The 22,031-nt window shown below is 33.8% G+C and overlaps 1 protein-coding gene across 4 annotated transcripts in view; it reads right to left on the bottom strand.

Moving 5' to 3' along the window:
• LOC115440138 overlaps window positions 1-22,031 on the bottom strand; it is a 149,880-nt gene that overhangs the window by 69,393 nt on the left and 58,456 nt on the right. For all 4 annotated transcript variants that reach the window (XM_030164361.2, XM_030164442.2, XM_037447686.1 and 1 more), the window contains one exon: window positions 17,163-17,322. In XM_030164361.2, coding sequence (XP_030020221.1) covers window positions 17,163-17,322 — 160 coding nt within the window. The remainder of the gene's footprint in view (window positions 1-17,162; window positions 17,323-22,031) is intronic.

The raw sequence follows: 22,031 nt of genomic DNA, 5'->3' as shown, positions 1-22,031 counted from the left end.
TAACCGACCAATTTACGAAGGCCATTTACTTTCAAACGTATTGTAGTAAGCGCCTCTACTAGTGTTGGGTACTTTTAATTTGATCACGTTGCTTCGTGTTTATTCACCGTGAAACTAATGTATTTTTAGTAGATACGCAGAGCAGGTAATAAGCGTGTGGCCAAGGGCTTTCGTCGTAGAAATTGTAGTTAATTTTTTTGGCATTGTCAAATACACAGAAATATGCCTAACAATTGAGAACAAAAGCTTAGAAGCGTACTCTACAATCTGGTTTCAACGAAGTTTCCCAAAATTAAACACAACTAATCCAAAAACTAGACGGAATTCATTACAAATCTTAAAATGTATGCATAGAAAATATTGATTAATTTAAAATAAAACATTACAATAATAAATGAGATACATATCAAAAAGACAAATAAAATCTGGCAGATGTTAAATTACCACTAGTAAATATAGACGCAAGCAATTTACAAGAGTCCACGAAAGGCATTGCAACTGCGCTTCGAACAGTGAAATTAATCTAAACAGGTTTTTATGACTTAATAAGGTTTTTGCCATATTCATAATTTTATAGATATCCGAGCTAGAATCTAAAACAAGGCGCCTGGTGCCTGCTGGGCTGTAAATGCATTATGTAAAGGCTTAATAAATAAATTTTATAACTGGTGTTCAAGTAACTAATGTCCTGGATACAAGTAAGGTTACAAATTGCTGATATGAAATGATTTGTAACATTTGTTAATGGTTGGTTAATATTCAGATAATTTTCTGATTGGATAAGATAACCAAATTCATAGAGAGAAAGTATGCAATTACAATATTGATTGTAAAGTTACGATGATTATAAAATATGGTTTTAGATAATAGAATATTAATCGTAGCCAATTAAAATTCATCTATCAAACAAACTTATGCAATCACTATCAACATTACAGTAAATATAAACGATAGCGTCGTATCAGACTTAAATAAATACAGACGCGACGTAAGACGTAACTTGGATGTTATCAAGTCAAGGGCAAATAGGGATCTTGGGAGAGGGCGTGCTGTCGCCACATGTTTGCTTATCAACGAACGAGATGCACATATTGGAGTTGATTTGATAAAACTATTCATGAGTGTGTATAGTGGTGATGTGAATATTGTGAAAACGGAAGATAAAAAATAAATGTTATATGAACTATTTCTGTTAGTTAATGATGTTCTAGAAGGAACAAATACATATAGGAATGAAACGTATGCTATTCAAGAAGAAGCAATTTATATTAAATAAATGCTCCCACGAGGCCGTTATATAATGAAGACATAGGTACGGAAAATAAGTTAACGGTTTTCTAAACGTAACTTGTAGATTAAGTTCTACGCAATACTTAATCCTAATAACGCTATTAAAAGCAGTTACAGACAAATTACATTTTACTCTGAAAGCCATACAAATTGCAAACTAAGACTATTAACACATGTTGCCGCAGAAAGCTGACTTGATTACACCGCGACAAAACTTTGATACGTTATTTAAACATAAATTTGTGAAATTAAACAATCACAAATGTTTAAAACCAAAAAACTTTATAAGTAAACCTACACAGAATTGGCGCGCTACTAAATATTATCTGATCCAATTATCTGTTAGTTCAAACGTGAAAATAATATTTATAGAGCTGATTGTTTGTTGAGATTACTATTATATTTCAATAACTTTTTATCGATCAAAGTTTCTGGATCTTTGCTCTCAATATTGAATCAAAAATTGATAATGATACAATCTATAAAAATACTAGCTATAAAAAAATCGTAAACCAATAAAAACGTTTGATCTGAAATCCCAAACGTTCTTTCTAAAAAATGTAACTAAATATCACACAGTTTTTTAAGATACAATTTTACTTTCAATAAGAGTTTTTGTAGAGACCCTATCTCTAAATAAACAACAAATAAGACGTATAACTTTTGCCACACACACACGAATAACACAGAAATCCAATCTACCGGAAACGTGTCCCGTATCCAAAATAAGAAAGGTGTCTTCGAAACAAACGCACAAGGGAATAGTTTGGGGTAAATTTGGCTTTACATCTACGCGTGGATTTATAAGAATAGTTATATATGCAATTACTTTTTATCGTAACTTTGATAGATTGCAATTAATTACATCTGAAATTGCTACATCAATATCTAAAGTTAATAAATCATAACCAATAGTCCATCGCTCATTATCGAATTTTTTCTGTAATTAGCTCACGAAGCCAGCGCAGGAAGCGTTTCCCACCAAAACAAGAGAACCGTGCCCCGTGAGTTCATTACGTGCAGTCTGTTTCGGATGTGTTCTAAATACGTCGATCTAAATTCACTGATCGTACGAATCGATCGGATCAATAACACGGTAGTGTGCTGGTCAACGCACTGGTTACTGAGGGGGCGACTGACCACGGGCCTTGGCATTTGATTGGTGACATAATTGCAGTATACTGAAAATTGAGTTCATTCGTTCACAATGTATTGTTGGGACGTTGCGAGGTTAAGTGTATATAAATGCACCAGAATTATGAAATTGTTTATTAATTTATAGAATAATTGCTGTTCCAAAACCAGGGATCAAAATTTGAATATAACTAATTGTAGATATAAAATTATATTTAAGATACTTTTTACTGATATTGATGCTCTACTACGAAAACATATGTGTACACATGATGAAAAAACAAGCATCGTCGAAGATTCATCAGTGATAAAATCTTGTTTTGCTTTGTAAGAACTTTCGAGGATGACGATTTAAGACCGTGACTCAGTTTGGCACAGAGATCGAGTGCGGTTCGGGCAGGAGGAAACGACCCACAAGACGAGGCGTCGATGTGACGTCGAAGCAACGCCGACGCCACGTCGACACGTCATTGCCCTTCTGGTACGAATCAAAAGTTTCCTACGCTTCGAAAAAGGGAATATACTCTTAGTGATCATTTCAAATTTTTCCACAAAAAATGGAAATTAACGTGGACTTTAAAATGGAAATTTTAACGTGCTCTAAGTAACCTGTGATACTCAAAAATTGTTTTAATAAAATCTCTAATAGTTAATAATTATAAATGACATATATTTTGACAGTCTTCCTGACATAAAAACTTAACTTAATCGTGTTGAATTAAAAGAGAAAAACCATTAACTATTATAATGTAAATGACCTATTCACATGCTTAAAAATTTAAATTATGAAATGAATAACAAACTTTAAAATCTCAACGCGAGTCTGCTAGCGAAAACGGTATTCAAACGAAAAGCACCCTTGACACAGAAAGAGATCTAACTTAAGTCACGTACACTTGTTTATTTTTATTAATTGTACATCACGTAATAGGTCAATGGCTCGTAAAACCTACAATCTATTAAATATATATTACCAAATTTGTTGATTGTTATACAATTTTATAGATACCTTATCATCTTTGATTTGTAATACTTATTCTGTATCTTCTTTTACAACTAATTCATGGATATTACATTTTTTTAAAACTGTTACATCTGTAACAATTCCGTTTTTATTTAAAATTCCCTTTAATACATTAAGATCCTTCATTAAATACTGCACTAGGATTCTCTCATGTTTTGTTAATCACAAACAGACTTGAAGACAAAGAATCCGAGGCCTTTTGTACATCTCGTGTATTCAAACCACAGGATTCCGCATCTGTTGATGCCTATAATCCCCTATTTACACAACATGTTACAAATTTTACAACCAGTCAACTTTACAAGAGACCTTAATTATAAAAACATAAATTTTCCTCATGTCACCAACGATAATACGCAACAAAAATAAATATAACAATAAAGATAATTAATTCAATGCAGTCGCCTTATTCACCGATGTCCGTGAACAGACAGGATCAAACGAAAGGACTTCTCGTTCTTTTTAGAATTTTCGTCTTTATTGAAGTACGTGTAAGGGTGGTTTTAGTGTGTGTCGCATGCCCAATTTGTATGTTTGTTTGATTTTAAAAGCGAGACGCTGTCGCGACACGGAGGCGACACTCGTGACTCGTTGCGCTAGGTCGTGTAATGCGTCGTGGTTTATTTTCGAACTAGTTTTGCGTCTAGTTCCCTGCTTCTTACGTGGGTTCCATGACACGTGCTGTGTATGAGCTTGCTGTTGTTGGAGTTTATACTGTATTGGGTTTATATTTGGGTGTTAAGTTGAATGTTTAGGGTGGAGAGAAACAAAAAACAGAAGCTGGATAGCCATGTTTGATAGATTGAGAATAATTTAAGAAAGTACGTGAGAATGATAAGTGTTATTAATTATACGAATATTTTATTGGCTTTACAGGCGATGAAGTTGAGAAGATTATTTCATAATGATAAGTTTAAAATAACATTAAACCTTACATATTTAGATGCTGTTTCCTATACTAGATATTGAATACCTTATATATGTCACTAGAAATCAGTAAAATTGCTTCTAACAGATACATAGAAAGATCTTCGGATTATGTTTCTGGACTTGGTGGTTAAAATCAGTTATACTGCGTTGTAAATCAGACATATTGTACCGTAGAATCATAAATGTTTAAGCCTTGTAAATATATTATCAATATTATTACCAAACATCAGCTTAATTCTAAATGAATAATACCTTAAACACCACGTGACTAAGTATTAGGAATTGAATTCGCACGAATAAAAAGACGGTGAGATATATATTTTGACACATGTGCATGTCTACCAAGCGTTTAATTACTTTAACAACTTTTTCAATTTTATTTATGGGCTTTTGAATGTCTGGATGTAATTCATTATCTTGTTTAAGATATTAACGGGAATTTTTTGAGACTTCACATATCTTTTCCAAGTGGGTAAATTGTTCTTTGGTCGATTTTGTCTACATCTTGTTCGATGACTGATAATTCTTTAGGAACTATATATTTCGTTGCTTTAGGCTTTAATATACTTTCTGGATTAATAAAAACACATTATTTGCGTTGGATAAAAATTACACCCATATGTTTGAATATAAACTCACTTATTTTAATATTCCTCAAAATTCCTACAGAGAACTTCTCAGGTATGCAGGTTTACTCACGATGTTTATTCTTCACCGTTAAAGCAAACGATAATTCACAAAGAATACACACATAGTTTTAGAAAAGTCAGAGATGTGTACTCTTGGGATTTGAACCTGCGGACATTCGTCTTGGCAGTCCGTTCCACACCCAACTAGGTTATCGCCACCTTTGATTTTCGATTGAATAAACTGAATATTAAAATATAATTTAATTTCCACGACATTGTATCAAGCTAGTTAAACATGTTATCCATTATCTTAATGTCCTATGATATTTACCTCCGACCGCGTTATTGACAATATCTGTCCGTGTTTAAAACATAATGGTCTACGTCGGTTGTTATTTATTCTCGAGTGCATTAGTATCTTGTCTATTCCTTGTAGTGAGGTAGGGACATGGTAACTTATAGCTCTGATGTACATGTTGTGCGTTTTAGTAATTTTCATATTATTAAAGTTAAAATGGGCACGCTGATGTCTATTTCTAAGCGAATTCAAAAAAAGGAGGAGGTTCTCAATTCGATGTATTTCTTTTATGTTTGTTATTTCAGTTATTTAAAGATATACTTCCAGAATGGCGTATTGGATGTATTCTTTACCCTTTTACGATACACTTAAGCTGTAGTCTTATTAAATAATCGGAAATGAATCTATTTCTCCAAATATTATTAAATTTGAATAATACCACGTGGTCTCGAACGCATTCATCGTATCTTAGTGATATATAAGTATCATTGTAAATTATTACTTGTTTTTCTTTTTGATTTTAAATTTATCTTCTTTAGGATTCACTTATACAGTTTGTTTTCTTCTTTCTTTGGGAACTATAAATAACGTTTGTGAGAAGCCTGGATCCCGAGATACAGTTAAACAGTTCGGGAATCATTTGATTAAAAATAATATTATGTACCATTAAAATTATGCCAAGATTTATTTATTAAATATTGACCAACTATGGCCGTATTACCCTGCGACCTCGTGCAGCTGTATATCAAACGTATTTTTATTGTCTTTTCGCCTCGTGTTACCGGCTGCAAATATTATTGATGGTTATATGGTATATTAACAAATGGACGAATTTTGGCTGTTACTGACTTATGATATTTCGCACACGCCTTTAATCCGCGAAGGGGTAAGCAGATGTGTTAATGGTGCACCCGCCGTGCGTATTCCATTTCATGATGTAATAGGGGGAGAGTCCTTCCCCATATCTGACAACTTCCAGACCCCAGGCTGTTACTGAGTATTAGCCGAACATCAATTTGGCTTTTTCCGTCACTTACGCCGTATTGCAGTATTACCGACGCTGTCGAATTCAGTTAACATTTCATTTCAGGTCATTTCGAAAGTATACATTTAGCTGTTATGTCAACAATGTAAAAGTCATTGTCAGAGGCCACACGCAATAGTAGCTTTACCGCAAGCCGTATTCCAACCGCAGTGGAGAGTTAACACTTACAAAATTACACTAGGAAATTCGCGGTCAAACATTATTATACAACACACACTCACGCGTTTTATCATCGAAGAGGTAGGCAGAGGCGCAACTGGCGCACCCACTTTCCGTCGTGTGTATTCCATCCCATGATGTGATTGGAAGCTAGTCTATTGTAATACAAGTAAGCCACCGGGGCAGTCAATATTATACAAGATTAACAAAATAATATTCCTGGTATATTTTTTAAAAGTATAGGGGAGCAAGCTGACGGCTCTAATATTATCTGTAAGGTATAACTGTTTATTCAAACATTAGCGGAGTGTTCTCAAGGGAGTTGGCATCTACGTGACCTTTATAATTTGATATAAACTTTGGCGTGTTGGTAGAGTTTACCTTATTATTGTATAAAACGTGAAACCTACAAGATCTTTTTAGAATATAAGTAATTAATCATTAATTAAGCAATAAACAAAAGTTACTTTTATGCAACATGTCACTTATTAAATAAAGCTCATCAATTCCGATCGCTCAAACATATTGAAAATGATGAAACAATTTATAAATAAAGCCATCATCATCCAAGGCACGTGTTAAAAACTTATTTATCATTCACTTTAAATTAACGGTTAGGTTTCTCTCCTTATTAAAATTGTTTACTTAACTGACAGCACGTATAAATCACCTCAGCAATCTACATACGGCTGGAAATAAATTAACGCGAAAAAATTAAACACAGTCCAACCTTCGTAGTTACATGCGTTGAAAAATCGTATAACAATATATCCTTTTGCACATAAACGTTAAAAGAAATAAAGTAGGGAAAATAAAAAACATAAAAGATGGCGGGTGGCGGCGTGTCGCGGGCCGCGGCGCTTGCGCATGTCCACGCGAACTTTTTGCGCCATTACAAGGATATTGCGTGCGGCTTGCAACGATCGGTATTGGTGGCACGTTTTGTGAACTACAAATTAACTTTTTTATTTATTGCTTACTAGTTTTTGTGTGAATTGATCTGGAAACCTGTTGCAATTTGCTTTGGTATTTACGTTTCTAAATAACTCCCATTTCTTGTAGGTTTAGTGCCGATGGAGTGAAACTGAAAGTCGAGTTACTAAATCGTATAATACACAGCAATAGCATATCAGTGAGCTACAAAGAACCTTATTACCCGATAGACTTTAGTATGCAACTTCACTTATTATTATGTACTATGGTCTATGCTTTATATTTTTCACTCTCGTAGTGGTGATTTGTGCCATAAAATAACGTGGTTATTTAAAGTTCTGGATGATAATTAAAAAAAATAGCAGTTTATGAAATAATTTTGGAGCTATTGCCATTAAATGGCAAAACATGTAATATGATTATACAATTTAGTGTCCGTATGTCACTTGGGTCCCTCATTGACAATTAGCGTTCCATCAGTCATCAGTATCAGTCAGGTTGGTACTGCAAAGAGCTGAATGTGGGTTCCCATTGTTGGCATAATGGATATGATTGTGATATTTTTCTATATGTTTTGTTTTTCTCATTTTATTGTACATATTATACTGTTATTCCTAATAATAAACCTTTCTTTCTTCTATTATGAAAAAACATGAATAAAAACATTATTATAACATATATTTTTATCTCACAAACATTAATCAATTACCTATCAGTTATATATTTTGTTTTTTTCTCCTTTGATTCTACATGTTATACAGTTATTGTCCTAATAATAAATCTTTCTTTCTTCTATTATAAAAAAACATGAATAAAAACATTAATATAACATATCTTTTTATCCCACATTAATCAATTACCTATCAGTCTAGTTTATTATTTATAGTTTCTTGTTTCATACGAAACCTTACAAAATTAACTCTGCGGTAAGAATAATGATGAAGAGAGTTCATATCTTCAAACCGCAAGTTACAAACTTTATCAGAATTCCTACCTTATTAAAACATTAATAAGGTTTCAATGTTAACCACTGACGTCTTAAATGATACAAGCGGTAAATGTGCCTGACATTCCGGACTGATTTATCAGATATGAATCTTGATAATATCTGAAAATTTCGTGATATTCCGAAATTAAGTGAAATGAAATAATTAATTTGAACCTGTAAAATGTTGTACCTTATTCAGATTTCGTTAATATTAACTCTACCACGAGTATGGCAAGCAGCTGTAACTAAATTAGAACCTATACAATGTTATAAATTATTCCGTCAATATTAACTCTACCAATTCGGAAAGCAGCTCCCTCCAGAGAAGAGCGGGCAAGAAAGACTTCATTAGATTACGCCGAAGTTTTTATAGTCCAGTCAAATTAACATTTAAGGTGGTAGCTCAAGGTCCATTTTCATACATTTTGTTTCGGCTTTAATCTGGGTAACTAAACAAGTATTGGCAAGTAAAAAACGTAAAAATAATTAATAATCATGGATATTTCGGCCTTTAAAATTTAATATGACGAAATTTTAAAGGCCGAAATATCCATGATTATTAATTATTTTTACGTTTTTCTTTCAACTGCGAGAACTAATCACTAACTAGACGTGAATTTAAATTCTTTACTTGCCAATACTTGTTTAGTTACCCAAATTAAAGCCGAAACAAAATGTATGAAAATGGACCTTGAGCTACCACCTTAAGTTAGGAAAAAATCGCATATATATAATTTGATAATGACCTATTTAACGTCTATACCAATTTCAGCTCTATGCCCATTTTTTCTAACTTACAGGTTTTTTATGTCTATTTTAACTGGACTATTATATCGAAGATACAAAGAGTTCCAAAATTATATAGAGCGGACATTGGAAAGATTTTCATCCATAAATTTTGGGCTTATGCGATGGTTACTCAATCTACCGTGAAATAGCAGAACACCAATGTAAAGTACTTCACATATTTTCCATGTCGTGATTTGGCCGTTTCTCATACGCATTTCAGCATATTTTCTGTAAATATATTATTTTTGTATTAATATCTAAGGACGCTGTGACATTTTGTCATACGGACATTTCAAATAAGACAGCGACTTGTTACCCATTGGTAATAACTTTTAAAGCAATAATTTGGCCCTGGTGTCGTCTTCCTATATTACTACTATTACTTAATATATTTTAATAATATAGTCATTGTCAAGGGTGAGAAGCCGCCAAATATTCAAAACTCGGTTATCTGATCTCTTCAAGCAAATTCGCTAAACCACACAACCGCGCGTAGCGATATCACAAGTTACACTTCTTTGAGAAAGCGTTGAAAATGTTGTCTCTTCGAGTTTTGTGTATTTGTAATACTAACAAAATTAAATGTTTTCAAACGTTTACACTTTATGCTATTACGTTATTTGTAGGTGCTAGTGGCAACTATTAAGGCCAAAAGGAACTTAAAATAAATTTATAACATTCAAAACAAGGCTTTAAAAATTTTGAGTATATAGTTCTGAACCCACACTGAGATGTAAGAGGTAGTGTACTTAACATAGGTGATCTACTTAAAAAAAACGAAGTCTCAACAAATCAACTACTAGATATTTTACACCGCACTGATATAGCACTATTCTACACCCATTTTAATATCAGGTTTATGAAAAATACACATCATTTAGAATCGAATACAAAAACCATGATCAAAATCGAATATAAAAAGTCCATGATATAAGCCATTGAAATCTGATGAATTGAAGGGTTGAATGTCAAAAATCGAGAGACAATGATATCTAGTGACGTCATCAAGAATTAAGATGCGCGCAAAAAAATTACCGCGCTATCCTCACTACACGCACCCCATTTCTTAACGAATTTTTTTGCTAAGTTCACAAAAAGGCTTCTATTCGTATTAACTCTTATTACATATAGAATAATTGTCAATTTTGAACATAGTAAAATACTCAATCATCAGCAGGGACACAGCTCCGTACACCCGCGTTGAAAAACTGCACTTACCAGCATAACCTAATCATTGTTATATTGAAAAAGAACTTCATATTACCCACCATGTAAAAATAAACTATCTAATATAAATAAAATGTTACTCTCGTAACAAGAGGGAACGGTTGCGGTCCAGGTTAAACACGAACAAGTTTGGCTGCGGCATGAGGAAACTTGTGGTCAGCTTACATATTCATATCTATGTAAAATCTACATTCCGTAACTATACAGCTAAATTCGAATTAACTCTGATGCGATTTTGCTAGAAATTATATGCACTGGCTCTCTATTACAAGATCCTGTGTTAATTTATAGTTATGTTGCAAATCGTGATTTAAGTTCCATGTAAATAAAAATTTTAAAATACAATAATTATTGGCTCCCCCGTATTAATTAATGAAATATTTTACAGAAAATGGAAATAGAATTATGTGATATTTGTAAGTCAATTTGTGAAAAAATATAAAAAATAACCTTGTAATAGCGAGCCAAAGATTATTAGGTGTGGTAGGTATATTAAATTGAATACATGTATATAAGTTAAAATGAAAATAAATCCGATATGAAATGCTATAAATTATATTCATAGATGTCATAACTGTTGAGATCTGCACAAATATTAAAAATTAATATCACGGTTTACCTCTTTTCAGGGGTAATCAAAGATATTACATCGACATCACGTCATATGCAGTTCTAGTAATAGAGAATGAGGCACCACTGAGATTTTTTTTTTTAAATCAGTTCTAAGTTACACCACATTCCTCATAAAACCTATATTTCATAGGTACTTTATGGTAATAAAAGGTAATACAATAACAGTCACGAATGAAAAGGTAACGTAAGAACAATAATCAGTCAACAAATAACTGATTTCTAATTGCGAGCAACACGAGAGAACGTAATAAAAATACTTTGAATTGTTGGTATGAAGGCGGCTAAGGTGTTTCAAACTGTAACATGTGATGGTAATCAGTCACACGCATTGTTAGTACATAGTTGATAGAAACCATACATTTCTTTGCGTTTTATGTCAGAATCATAAACTAACATTGACTGACTTGAACTAAAATGGCAACCAAAATGTCACTGTTGTAACCTATTTATTCACTTCAAAAACAAATAATTGTACTTATTATTTATTAAACAATATTTTTTATTCCATACCAGGTTTACACTTAGACTCGAGTTCTTATGTCATGAGCGCCACTCCGTACACAACCACAAGCTGCCACTATTGACCATACTAAAATCAGTTTGAATGGATTGCAGTTCAATTCAGTTGACCACGGTGAATGTTCGGAACGCCAAATCTAGGACGTAATACATATATATCGATGTAAACTAGGTTACAAATCTCACCTAGTAACTACCACCGCAATGACCATTTTGTACTACCATACAACATTATCCAGGTCATGGTCTTCAAAGTAGGAGGCGCGCCGCCCTAGTGATGCGTGCCAACATGATGAGAGCAGGAGAGGGGGATCATAAGTATTTTTTTCAATAAAATTTATCCTCCGTTAACAGAACTTTTGTGAATAAAAAGTACCATATGTCCTGTGCCCCTGACAACGTGTATGGCAAATTTCATGATCATCAGTTTGAGTCCTAAATGTTTTAAGGCGTAAAATATAAATAAACTTACTTTTATAATATAAGCTAGGATGCTTGGTGAGCCTCTTAGCTTCCACTTCTGTGCATCGAAAAGTGGGGGTCGTGGGCATTTCTATTTTAGACAGCAGAGAAGCGTGGCAAAAATATAGGGAACCCTTGATCATAAGTATCCCGGTTTAAAGCACGTTGTGTCAATACTTAATTAGCAAACTGACCCATACTTTAAAACTCGTAGTGCGCTATAAGAACCTAGTATTATAGCGAGAATAAAAAAACCTAACATTGATGGACATCTATATAATCTTCATGTCTAAACCAAAGCATCATTTATTCATTGTAATGCCCATATCACGGCCATTTCGGGGCGTAAATAACATAGTTCGTAATTACAGCATGCTAGGAGGTCGAACGGCACAAATGAATAGCTCAAGAATACCCATATGATATTGATGTTATTACGAAAACTTGAAGAGCTATCCGAGTCTGATGATTGTATACCGCATGTCTTGTAATATTATAGTTATTTTATGTTATACTGTAACAACTTTGGTAGGTCTCTCTTATGTGAAAGTCTGGGTAGGTACCACCGCAATGTCTATTTCTGCCGCCAAGCAACAGTGTGTAGTCACTGTTGTGTTCCAGTTTGAAGGACATTGTAGCCAGTGTAACTACTGGACATAATGAGACTTAACATCTCACGTCTCAGGATGGCGAGCGCAGTGGAATACCAAACAATACTTTGTAATTTAAAGTGTTGGATGGTCTTTCTACTGTTTATGGGTGATCGTATTGTTTACCGTCAGGCGAAATGCAAGTTTGTCTCGTCATTCAAAGCAATAAAAAAATAACTCTGCGTGCTGTGCCAACCTTTAAATAATTGTTACACTTTCGCCACATAGTTGTATTAGTTTTAATAAGTATTGGTGTAAACATTTGTTTATGGCCAAATAAAAAAAACTAAAGCAATATTTTCTTGGATAACTATCATGATTGTCGTGAGAATCCTAGCTCTTTGCCGCTTGTACCAAAAGAGCTACATTCTTTAATTATTCTTTTATTTCCTTGTCCGTAGGGTTATTGCAACATGTTTTTTCTGACATGCTGGAGAAAGAACTTGGCTTATTAAAACTGACAGGCTGCCCAAATTAAACGCTCTTTAGACAACTCAATTCTGAGCGAATCGCGTTAAAAAAGTGCACATAAAGGGTTGCCCTGGGATTCGAAAGCAGGATTTCACAATGAGAGGGCTAATGACACCAAGTTGTAACCTAGCCACTCAAATACATAAAAAAGTCGACGTAAATTATACCCGAGATCTATCGTTTACCAAGTTATTTAGGTCGTTGTATGCACGTTTTACAACCTTAGAACGGAGAAAGTCCACGACTTGATTGTTATTATAAGCCGATTTGAGGCCGATAGAGGTCTTAAATGCTGCCAGAGGTCATCGCGACACGACGCGGCGATACATGCAAAATGGCCGAGTTTATATCACGAACATTATTATGGTTCATGTTATAGTAATCATTTAGGAATTAGGAATTAAGATCCTAGGTCTCCTACAGGGTTTCGTCTGGGTAGGTACTAATTCAATGTCTCCAAGATTGAATGTGGTTAATGGCTAAATAGGGTAAATTTAATGCGTGCGCAGTACGAGTACGACTTACACACTGAGGTCCTGGGTTCGAATTCTGGGTCAGGTTAAAAATAATTGTGACTGAAGGGTTTATCCATCTTAAAAATTATTAAGTCGGTGCTCGGATTCAGGACGATGGCGGTGTGAATCCATCATTCTTCAAAAAGCACGTAAAGACTCCGTTACTCCTGCGCCCGATTCAGTCATTTCAGATTGCTGTCTCACCGGAATATGAGAGTGAAGGAACAGAGAGTGCACTTGGTTATTGAGCACACACTTGTCACTATAATATCTTCAGCAGACCTGGCTGTGATCCATTGAGATTGGCCACCGTGGTCGCAGTTCAACTAGGGGAGGTTCATTTAATTAGGAGGATCCGTCTATGCCTATACTATTAGCTAAGCATGAAGCATTAGCAAGCAATTTGAAGGATATTAAATCTACAGTAATTGAGCTGTATCGAGTACAGGCCAAACTGTTTGATAATGTTACCATTTATTACAATCAGTTGAGCGACTTGCCAATTGAAGAATTATAAAAACAAGCTTAATATATCTACATCATAGCTCTCTCTCTGAAAAGTAAATAGGGCAGTCATATAACATATATGCATAGATATGCATGGTCCGATAATCAAGAAAATTGCGGTCACAATCATAAACGATATTGATAATATTATCTTTTGTGTGCATCCATTTAACTTGAGTTGAGTGGTATGTGATACTATGAGAACACATTCCGTTAACAACTCTAATTGCTTAGCATTGAAATGCCTATTTACACTAGTGTTATAGAGGCCATGTTTGTGACTGTAGAGGAAATCTGGTATTTAAATATTCGTTCCCTAAATATGTCATTTATGTCCCCAAGTAATAAGGGCAGTATTTTATTTTGATTTATTCTTAAAATTTTTGGGTCTTTTAGCCCGTATAGCGGACCCAGGATACAACGAATTTTAAAAACTAAAGTAGTCCTAAACTCAGTGGATAGTAGAAAACTTATCAAAGCCTTTTATATCGAATCACCAATCCAATACCAATTATATTATAAAACCACAAGCAACATCAAGAATGTACGGGACAGAGAGGTGATATGGTATTGCGGACGATGAAATGATCAATATATACATTTTTTTTCCAATTTTCTGAGGTCCGAATTTGGGTTTGAATTTTGTATTCGGCGGAGATATTAGGTCTTACTACTCAGGACTTATCAATACGGAATTGTTAAAAAATTGTGCCCGATATGGGGATATCCTCGCCTTCTATCACATTATAGGACGAAACACACCAGGCGAAAAATCGGTGCCCTACTTGCACCTCTATCTACCTTTAGAGATAAAGGCGTGAAATATGTTTTTGTATTGCTCTGTTATAAAAAATATATATTCTTTATTCAACTAAATTCATTACCTTCTACAAACCCTACTTAAGATTTAAGAATCTTTTCAAAACTTATTTTTAACAACGCTTTGGCCAACCGGTCCTCTAGTGTTACGCAATATTTACCACGAGCTTACATTAGCGGTAAAATCTTGATAGAGATTGATTGGTACGTAAAAAAGGTAATTGCCTTCGCATGGGAGCTAAATATATGGGGTAGTATTCGAGATACTGCGATATTCGTATTGACATTGCTGTATGCAAAGCTCTTTGAACGTATTTAGTAGTAGTAGTATTTAGTTTTATATAGAGAATGGTGGGAATCTTATTGAATGTTTCTTGTATTTCATTCAATATTTATTTTTTTTGTTTTGAGAGTAGGTAAAGTGTACAGTTGTTATATCCTACGGAACTTCATATAGGCAAGCCTGTATCACAGAGAACCAAGTATAATCTTAGTCTAGATGCCTACTGATACACATATTCAAGTGACGCTGATGTTATCACAAAATCAATTCTTTACTTATAAGTAGTTATGTATCTAGAAGTACAGAAATATACATATTTTAATCATATTTTTTTAAACTTTTACAGTTTCATTTACATTTTTAATCCTCACCGTACTTAATAATCATTTCTATTCTCATAATACTGTATTATGTAAACCTATAAAATTAATTTTCATTCAACCAAACAGAATTCAAGAATCGATAAATAACATTTTTAACTTATCAATTCAGTCATTATTTGATAGACATTTGTCGCTCAACATTGCTATCAACAATAAATCGATAGCGCCATAATAAAACACGTATATTACTAATGCATACCAACTTTAATGATGTGGTAAGGCTATTAGACGTAGGTTTCATAACGTAGGCATAAAAACTACCTAAATCTGCATAAATATCCGTAAGCAATTACTTTGATGGACAAGGAATTAAGCTAAAGGTACCTGATATTTGATATCACTGGATTCGCTGCGGTGGGTCGATTTAATAGTAGGATAGTAAATACATAGTTCATGGTTAGAAATAGCGCAAAATAGACAAAAATAGATTCTAAAGGTGTAGATATAGGACTCGATTTGAGCCGTTGCAACGTTAACAGATATATTTATTGATACAGCTCTCATTTGTCATTTAGATTTTTTTTGTAATAATCTGGCCTTTTTGTGTTACTGGTAGTGTATATGATTTGCGGTAGGTCCTGGAAACTATTCCCAACCCAGGCAAATAATAAATTAAATGAAATCGTTAAAATACTAATCATTAATCCGCAGACTGCAAAACGAATAAATAACTCCAATACACTTCAACTGTAACATCAAAAAGCCGTACGAAGTGTGAAACTTATATGCAAACGTCAAAAACACGAGTCAAACTTGGCAAATATACGGTGAAAATATTTCAATGGTGGAATTTTTGGTTGCGAACAATGCCACTATTTGTTTACAGTCTGGCGACCCGCTCGCGCGTGCAGCGTGGCCCTATTTGCACAACAAATACGGAAAAACGGGAAAAGTGCGGTTACATAGTTTCCCAACGAAAACCTACCTTTTGTAGTCGAATGTACCAGTTTCTCACGGGTTTGTTATGTCGTATTTTCTCCAGTTATGACGTAGGTGGTAGTTATCAGCGGCGAAAGGTGAACATTTTCGAAAGAGAACCCGACACAATAGTAATCATCTCTCCTTAGACAACAATTTATTTGGTTCCTACATCGTTTAAAATCATTGACGTAAAAATTATATTCTACGCGAACGTCCATGTAAACTATTTGTTCAAAATCTGAACTAAACTGGCAACCAAAACGTCACTGTTATACATTTATTCACTTAAACAACAAATGACTTTACTTATTTGACTAATATTTTTTATTCAAATCCAGGTTTACAGTTTGACTCGAGTTTTTATGTCATGAGCTCCACCCCGTACATAACCACAAGCTGTCAATATTGACCATACTAGTCAGTTTGAATAGATTGCAGTTCAATTCAGTTGAACACAGTGAATGTTCGAAACGCCAAATCTAGTACATAGTATATATCGATATTTAAAATCAAGTTAAGCGGGATCATTTTGTCCTCATAAAATAAGACTCACCAGCAAAAGGCACGTCGCAGACGTACTCCTCGACGCAGTTGTCGGTGTTGCCGCTGCGGTCGGTCGCGCCGCTCGCCACTGATGCTGCTGATGCCGCGCGCAGCAAACTCACCTCCGTCTCAGTTTGACTGTCACGCAGCACCGAGCGCCGTTTGTATTCCTGTTGACATGACAAGTTTTTACAGGGGTCATGGTTGTAGAGAATTTGGTTGTTGTTTTTGTGCTGACACTACAAGTCACACCGCATTTGATGGTTAGTGGGTCCTTATAGTGTTGACTGATGAGGGATTATTATCCCTCGCCAATCAAGACAATTATGCCGGTCTGTTTGTAGTTCCTGATTTGCTACTCAGAGCAATTTTACGTTTGGGTTTATTGCCTACGCTGTAATTAGGTACAGTAAAGCTAGATCTAGGATATGAAAATATCTTACAGTGAACAGACTGAGTAGCATACGAGGGATTTAAAGAAACGAAATATAAATTTAAATTATTCGGTATCAAATAACTGTAGATATGTTATCTGTATTATTTTTGTTAGATTCAGGATATTTAATTTTATATAGGCTATAGTTTAATTGTTTCATTTGAGACTAATAATTTACATCTTAATTACATTTCTTTTCATCCCCTAATTTACTCTGTTAAGCGCACAAAAAATAACGATAATTTTAACGCGCAATAAAAGAATGTAAAATTTTATAAAAATAAAAGGATATAATTTGAAAACGAAAAAACTTAAATAACCTTACCTACACCTACTCGTACTTATACTCGTACCTACTCGTAGATCACCATATTTATATATTTGAAGCCATAAAAACATTAAAATACTTGAAATTTTTCAATACGTACTTATGTGAGCAAATGACCACAATCTTTAACCAGCTTATAAAAAATCTTAAAAGCAATAAGATATTGCTTTGAACCTTATTTATTCATTGATTTACCCACAATTTACGAAACAATCGGTGCTTACATTCTATAAATTATTTTTATGGTGCGAAGAAATACGGAGGACAGTATTTTCATTTATCACAAAGAGCAGTCAGTAGGTACATACATACAGTGACAGCCTTACTGTTATAATAAAAACAAAGTACTGTTTTTGTCTTGGAAATCAAATTCATGACCTTTGAGTTCTTGGTATTCTTTAACTTGAACCACTTTGTGAACTTACTTACTTACTACTACTTACTTTGAACACATTTGTGTTTCCTATCATTTTTTAGTAAATTGTTTTATTGTTGATCAAATAGTAAATTATAAAAATATTCGTAACAATAATTCATTTTAGTACTTGATTATATATAGTATCAAACATGGAATTAAATTGCTTTTGAGAAGGATGTTAGTTTCCCTTTTATGTCTACTTAACCCTTAACTATGGACGTCATGTTTTTGTCATACTACCATGGACGCGCGGTCTCTCGGACCGCTATGTTCTGAGTTAAAATACAACGTAAATATCAGTTTTATTTTTACGCTATTATATTTATTATTTTCTAAGCATATTAAAATGAAATAATTTAGAAGCTTTTAATCAATATTTATTTATTTCTCACCTAATTAAATCATATTAACAGTTAAAGGCACTATTTGGCATAAATTTACTTGAGATCAGTTTTAAGGTTGAAAACTTAAAAGAATTAAACTTTTTTTTAAAAAATATCATTTTTATATATAAATCTAAGGCTTATTCTAACATAAAAGCAAAAAAACGTCTTCTCAAATTCAAATATAAAAATTTTGACAATGGTCCAATATGTATCAAATTATTGGTAGTATTTACACAAAGGTTTGGAACATTGTAACCGTATGACCTGTTTACCACTTATACAATTAAAATTGGAATTTCTCTTTAGTTTTGGGGGAGAAAGACGGCATGTTTTGCGCTTTGACGAATCAGTATCCTGTCTAGGGGGTTCGTCTAGAACAGAGGTTCCCAAATTTATATTTCTCATAGACCCCTTTCAAAATTTTTCTGGTTCCGGTGGACCTTTTTATTTTTTAGGTTTCACAGAGAAAGTGCATTACAACTACTGCCCATACATCGCGGGGGGCTATGGTGGGGTCATCGTGCCTCTTACGACCCCTATCAATATTATCTGTCTATTTTGATAGGTGACGACAAGCCAATATTTTAGTACTGTACTAGCAAACCAGATAAATTTTCGCGGACCCCCGCTTGGGGCTGATACTCCTTATAATGTTATCGTCTATGCTAGAGACATCGGTATTATCTTCATAGTCACTTATATGTTTTTGGATAAAATAAGCTTCTGATAAAAAGCAAACCTCGATAGTTTCCTTGTTATCAGACTGGCCTGACTCTAAAAGTAGATCATAAATATGTTGCAGCTGTGACGTTGGCGTTTGTATTGACGTAGATGCACTTTCATTCATATTTTTTAACATTTTAAATGAAAATAAGCTAAAAAAAAACAAATTCGGCGTAAAAATTTGTATCGGAAACGTGGACGTGCGGTCTCACAGACCGCGGTCAAAGTTTAATTAACTTATTTGCAGTCGCCGACACAGTCTCCCATTTTAACATACGTTACGCCACTGAAACTAAAGCTACTGAGCGCCTTATACATGGGGAGCAAATGGAAAGGTGTAAACACGAAATTTTCAAACTGCGAGCGGCCTGTGAGACCGCGCGACCACATTTAAAGGTTAAAGTAAGAAAATTTTAAATGCTTATGTATTTTATAATGCATCTAACCTTTGGGTGTGCAGTGAAGCCTTGAAGACTGAAAATTCCTTATACTTACCTGTTACTTTTTATTTCACCAGCAGAACATATCACGCTGGTAGTTGCTCAGAGTTACAAGTTAATTCAGTAACTTAGTGAACAAAATGTAACTATAAATAGTTAGAACAACTAATATTATAATTATAATATAAATCTAATTTTAAGTTTGCCTGTAACATAACAAAACTTTTATTCTCACCTGGGTATTGCTCTGAGTGTTTTATCAGGCGCTGAGAAAGTAAATATCTACTTTTCGATTCGACTAGTGATCAGTGTTAGCTTTAGGGGTTGACGAACAAGGCCACCGTCCAGTGTTCTTCGTAGGGCCTCGCGCATGCAAGGGTACAAAGAAAAATATTACCCTCCTTCGACAATTGGGTAAAAAAGCCTCGCAAAGTTTTGCCGGCCAGGACCTCACATTAGTTAAGTCCACCACTGCTTCTGATAACCCCATATTTAAGTTCTATATATACAAATGAATATCTCTTCCCCTTGATCACGCCATAACTTTAAAACGATTTAACCCATTTCATCCATCGTTTCTTTAAATTTTCTTATACTTTATGTAAGGAATGATAAATTAAGAAAATTGCGCAAGAAATTGGAAAATAGTAAAAATAAAGACTATTTTAAGCTTCGCGTGTTGTGCGTACTTTCGGTTGAATATTGAAATTCACAATTGGACCCGATAGGTGGTGCTGTAATTGAGTTCTAGGTTTTTATTTAATTTTAAGGGCAGGACGTCAGTCGAGATCACTCGTCTTTTATATGCTTTGCGGTATAGTAAATAACTATAGATAATAGTGCAACTGTAGTAAGTTATTGGGCCGAATTGGGTCATCACAGCGGCATTATTTATTGTTCTGTGGTATACGATTGTGTTAATAGGTTTACCTGGTGTAAACTAGGAGAATATAATATACTGAATATAATAGACTACACTGAAGATACAGATTGTTATGAATTCTTATTACATGTAGAAATCGTAATAACACATTGAGAGAGATAAGCATAGATTACTATGAAAGAGGCTTATAACCTAAAATGGGATATCACATTATAAGAACATATTATAAGATAATTTTAGTAACATTAGATAGCCTCCTTGGGACCGGAACGGACTGTCAAGACAAAAGTCCGCATTTTCAAAACCGAAGAACACTCACCTTCGACCTCTAAAGTTATATGTGTATACTTTGTGAATTATCGCTTGCTTTAATGGTGAAGGAAAACATCGTGAGGAAACCTGCATACCTGAGAAATTCTTTATTGGAATTGCGAAGTCTACCAATCCGCACTAGGCCAGCGTGGTGGACTAAGGCCTAATCCCTCTCAGTAGTAGAGGAGGCCGGTGCCCAACAGTGGGACAGTATATAATACAGGGCTGATATTATTATTATAAGTTAAATTATTCCTAAAATAGGACTTACAGCCATTTTCAATAAACGACCCCAATTTCAATCTTCAAACCAGTTCCGAGAATGCACCAATCAAAATAACTCATTTGTAAGCATGTCAAAAATACTTTGTTCTGATTGGTCCAATTTTGAAATAGATAGAACAAGCGATTGGGTTCGTATATTAAAAATAACGGTCAAATATAAATAACACGACCAAATCTAAAAGGCACACGATCCAATATGCACCATATTAAAGTAGGTATGTCATATGTAGGTAAATGATATTCCGATTAAAATTTAAAATTAAAAATATTAATTTTATTCAAAAAATATTCTTTCTATATTATAACAAATGAAAATATTGAATAATACTATTATATAGCACTATATAATATACATACAACTTGTGCATCAAAGCATAACGTGCAACTAACAAACAAAAATAACAAAATAAAACAAACAAAATGTCGACATAAAAGAATTTATTAAGAGTACAACCGAAAAACAAGAATACACAAACAGCGCTTAAGTATAAATTAAAAAATAATGGAAAGATTTTTAACGCCAATTGTGATTTTTAAATCATTCAGTCTAATTATAGTCTTCCTATATACCAAATTATAAATTTTGGTAGACGTAACAAGTTAGCACCACTTATAATAAAATATACTTTAATTCAACTTATATAGGATTTCACAAAATATTTAAAGCA

The sequence above is a fragment of the Manduca sexta genome, chromosome 7 (genome assembly GCF_014839805.1).
Source record: "Manduca sexta isolate Smith_Timp_Sample1 chromosome 7, JHU_Msex_v1.0, whole genome shotgun sequence".
In the NCBI taxonomy this organism is placed as follows: domain Eukaryota; kingdom Metazoa; phylum Arthropoda; class Insecta; order Lepidoptera; family Sphingidae; genus Manduca; species Manduca sexta.
Note: the sequence above shows the minus strand (reverse complement) of the source record. Positions and strands in the feature narration are given on the sequence as shown.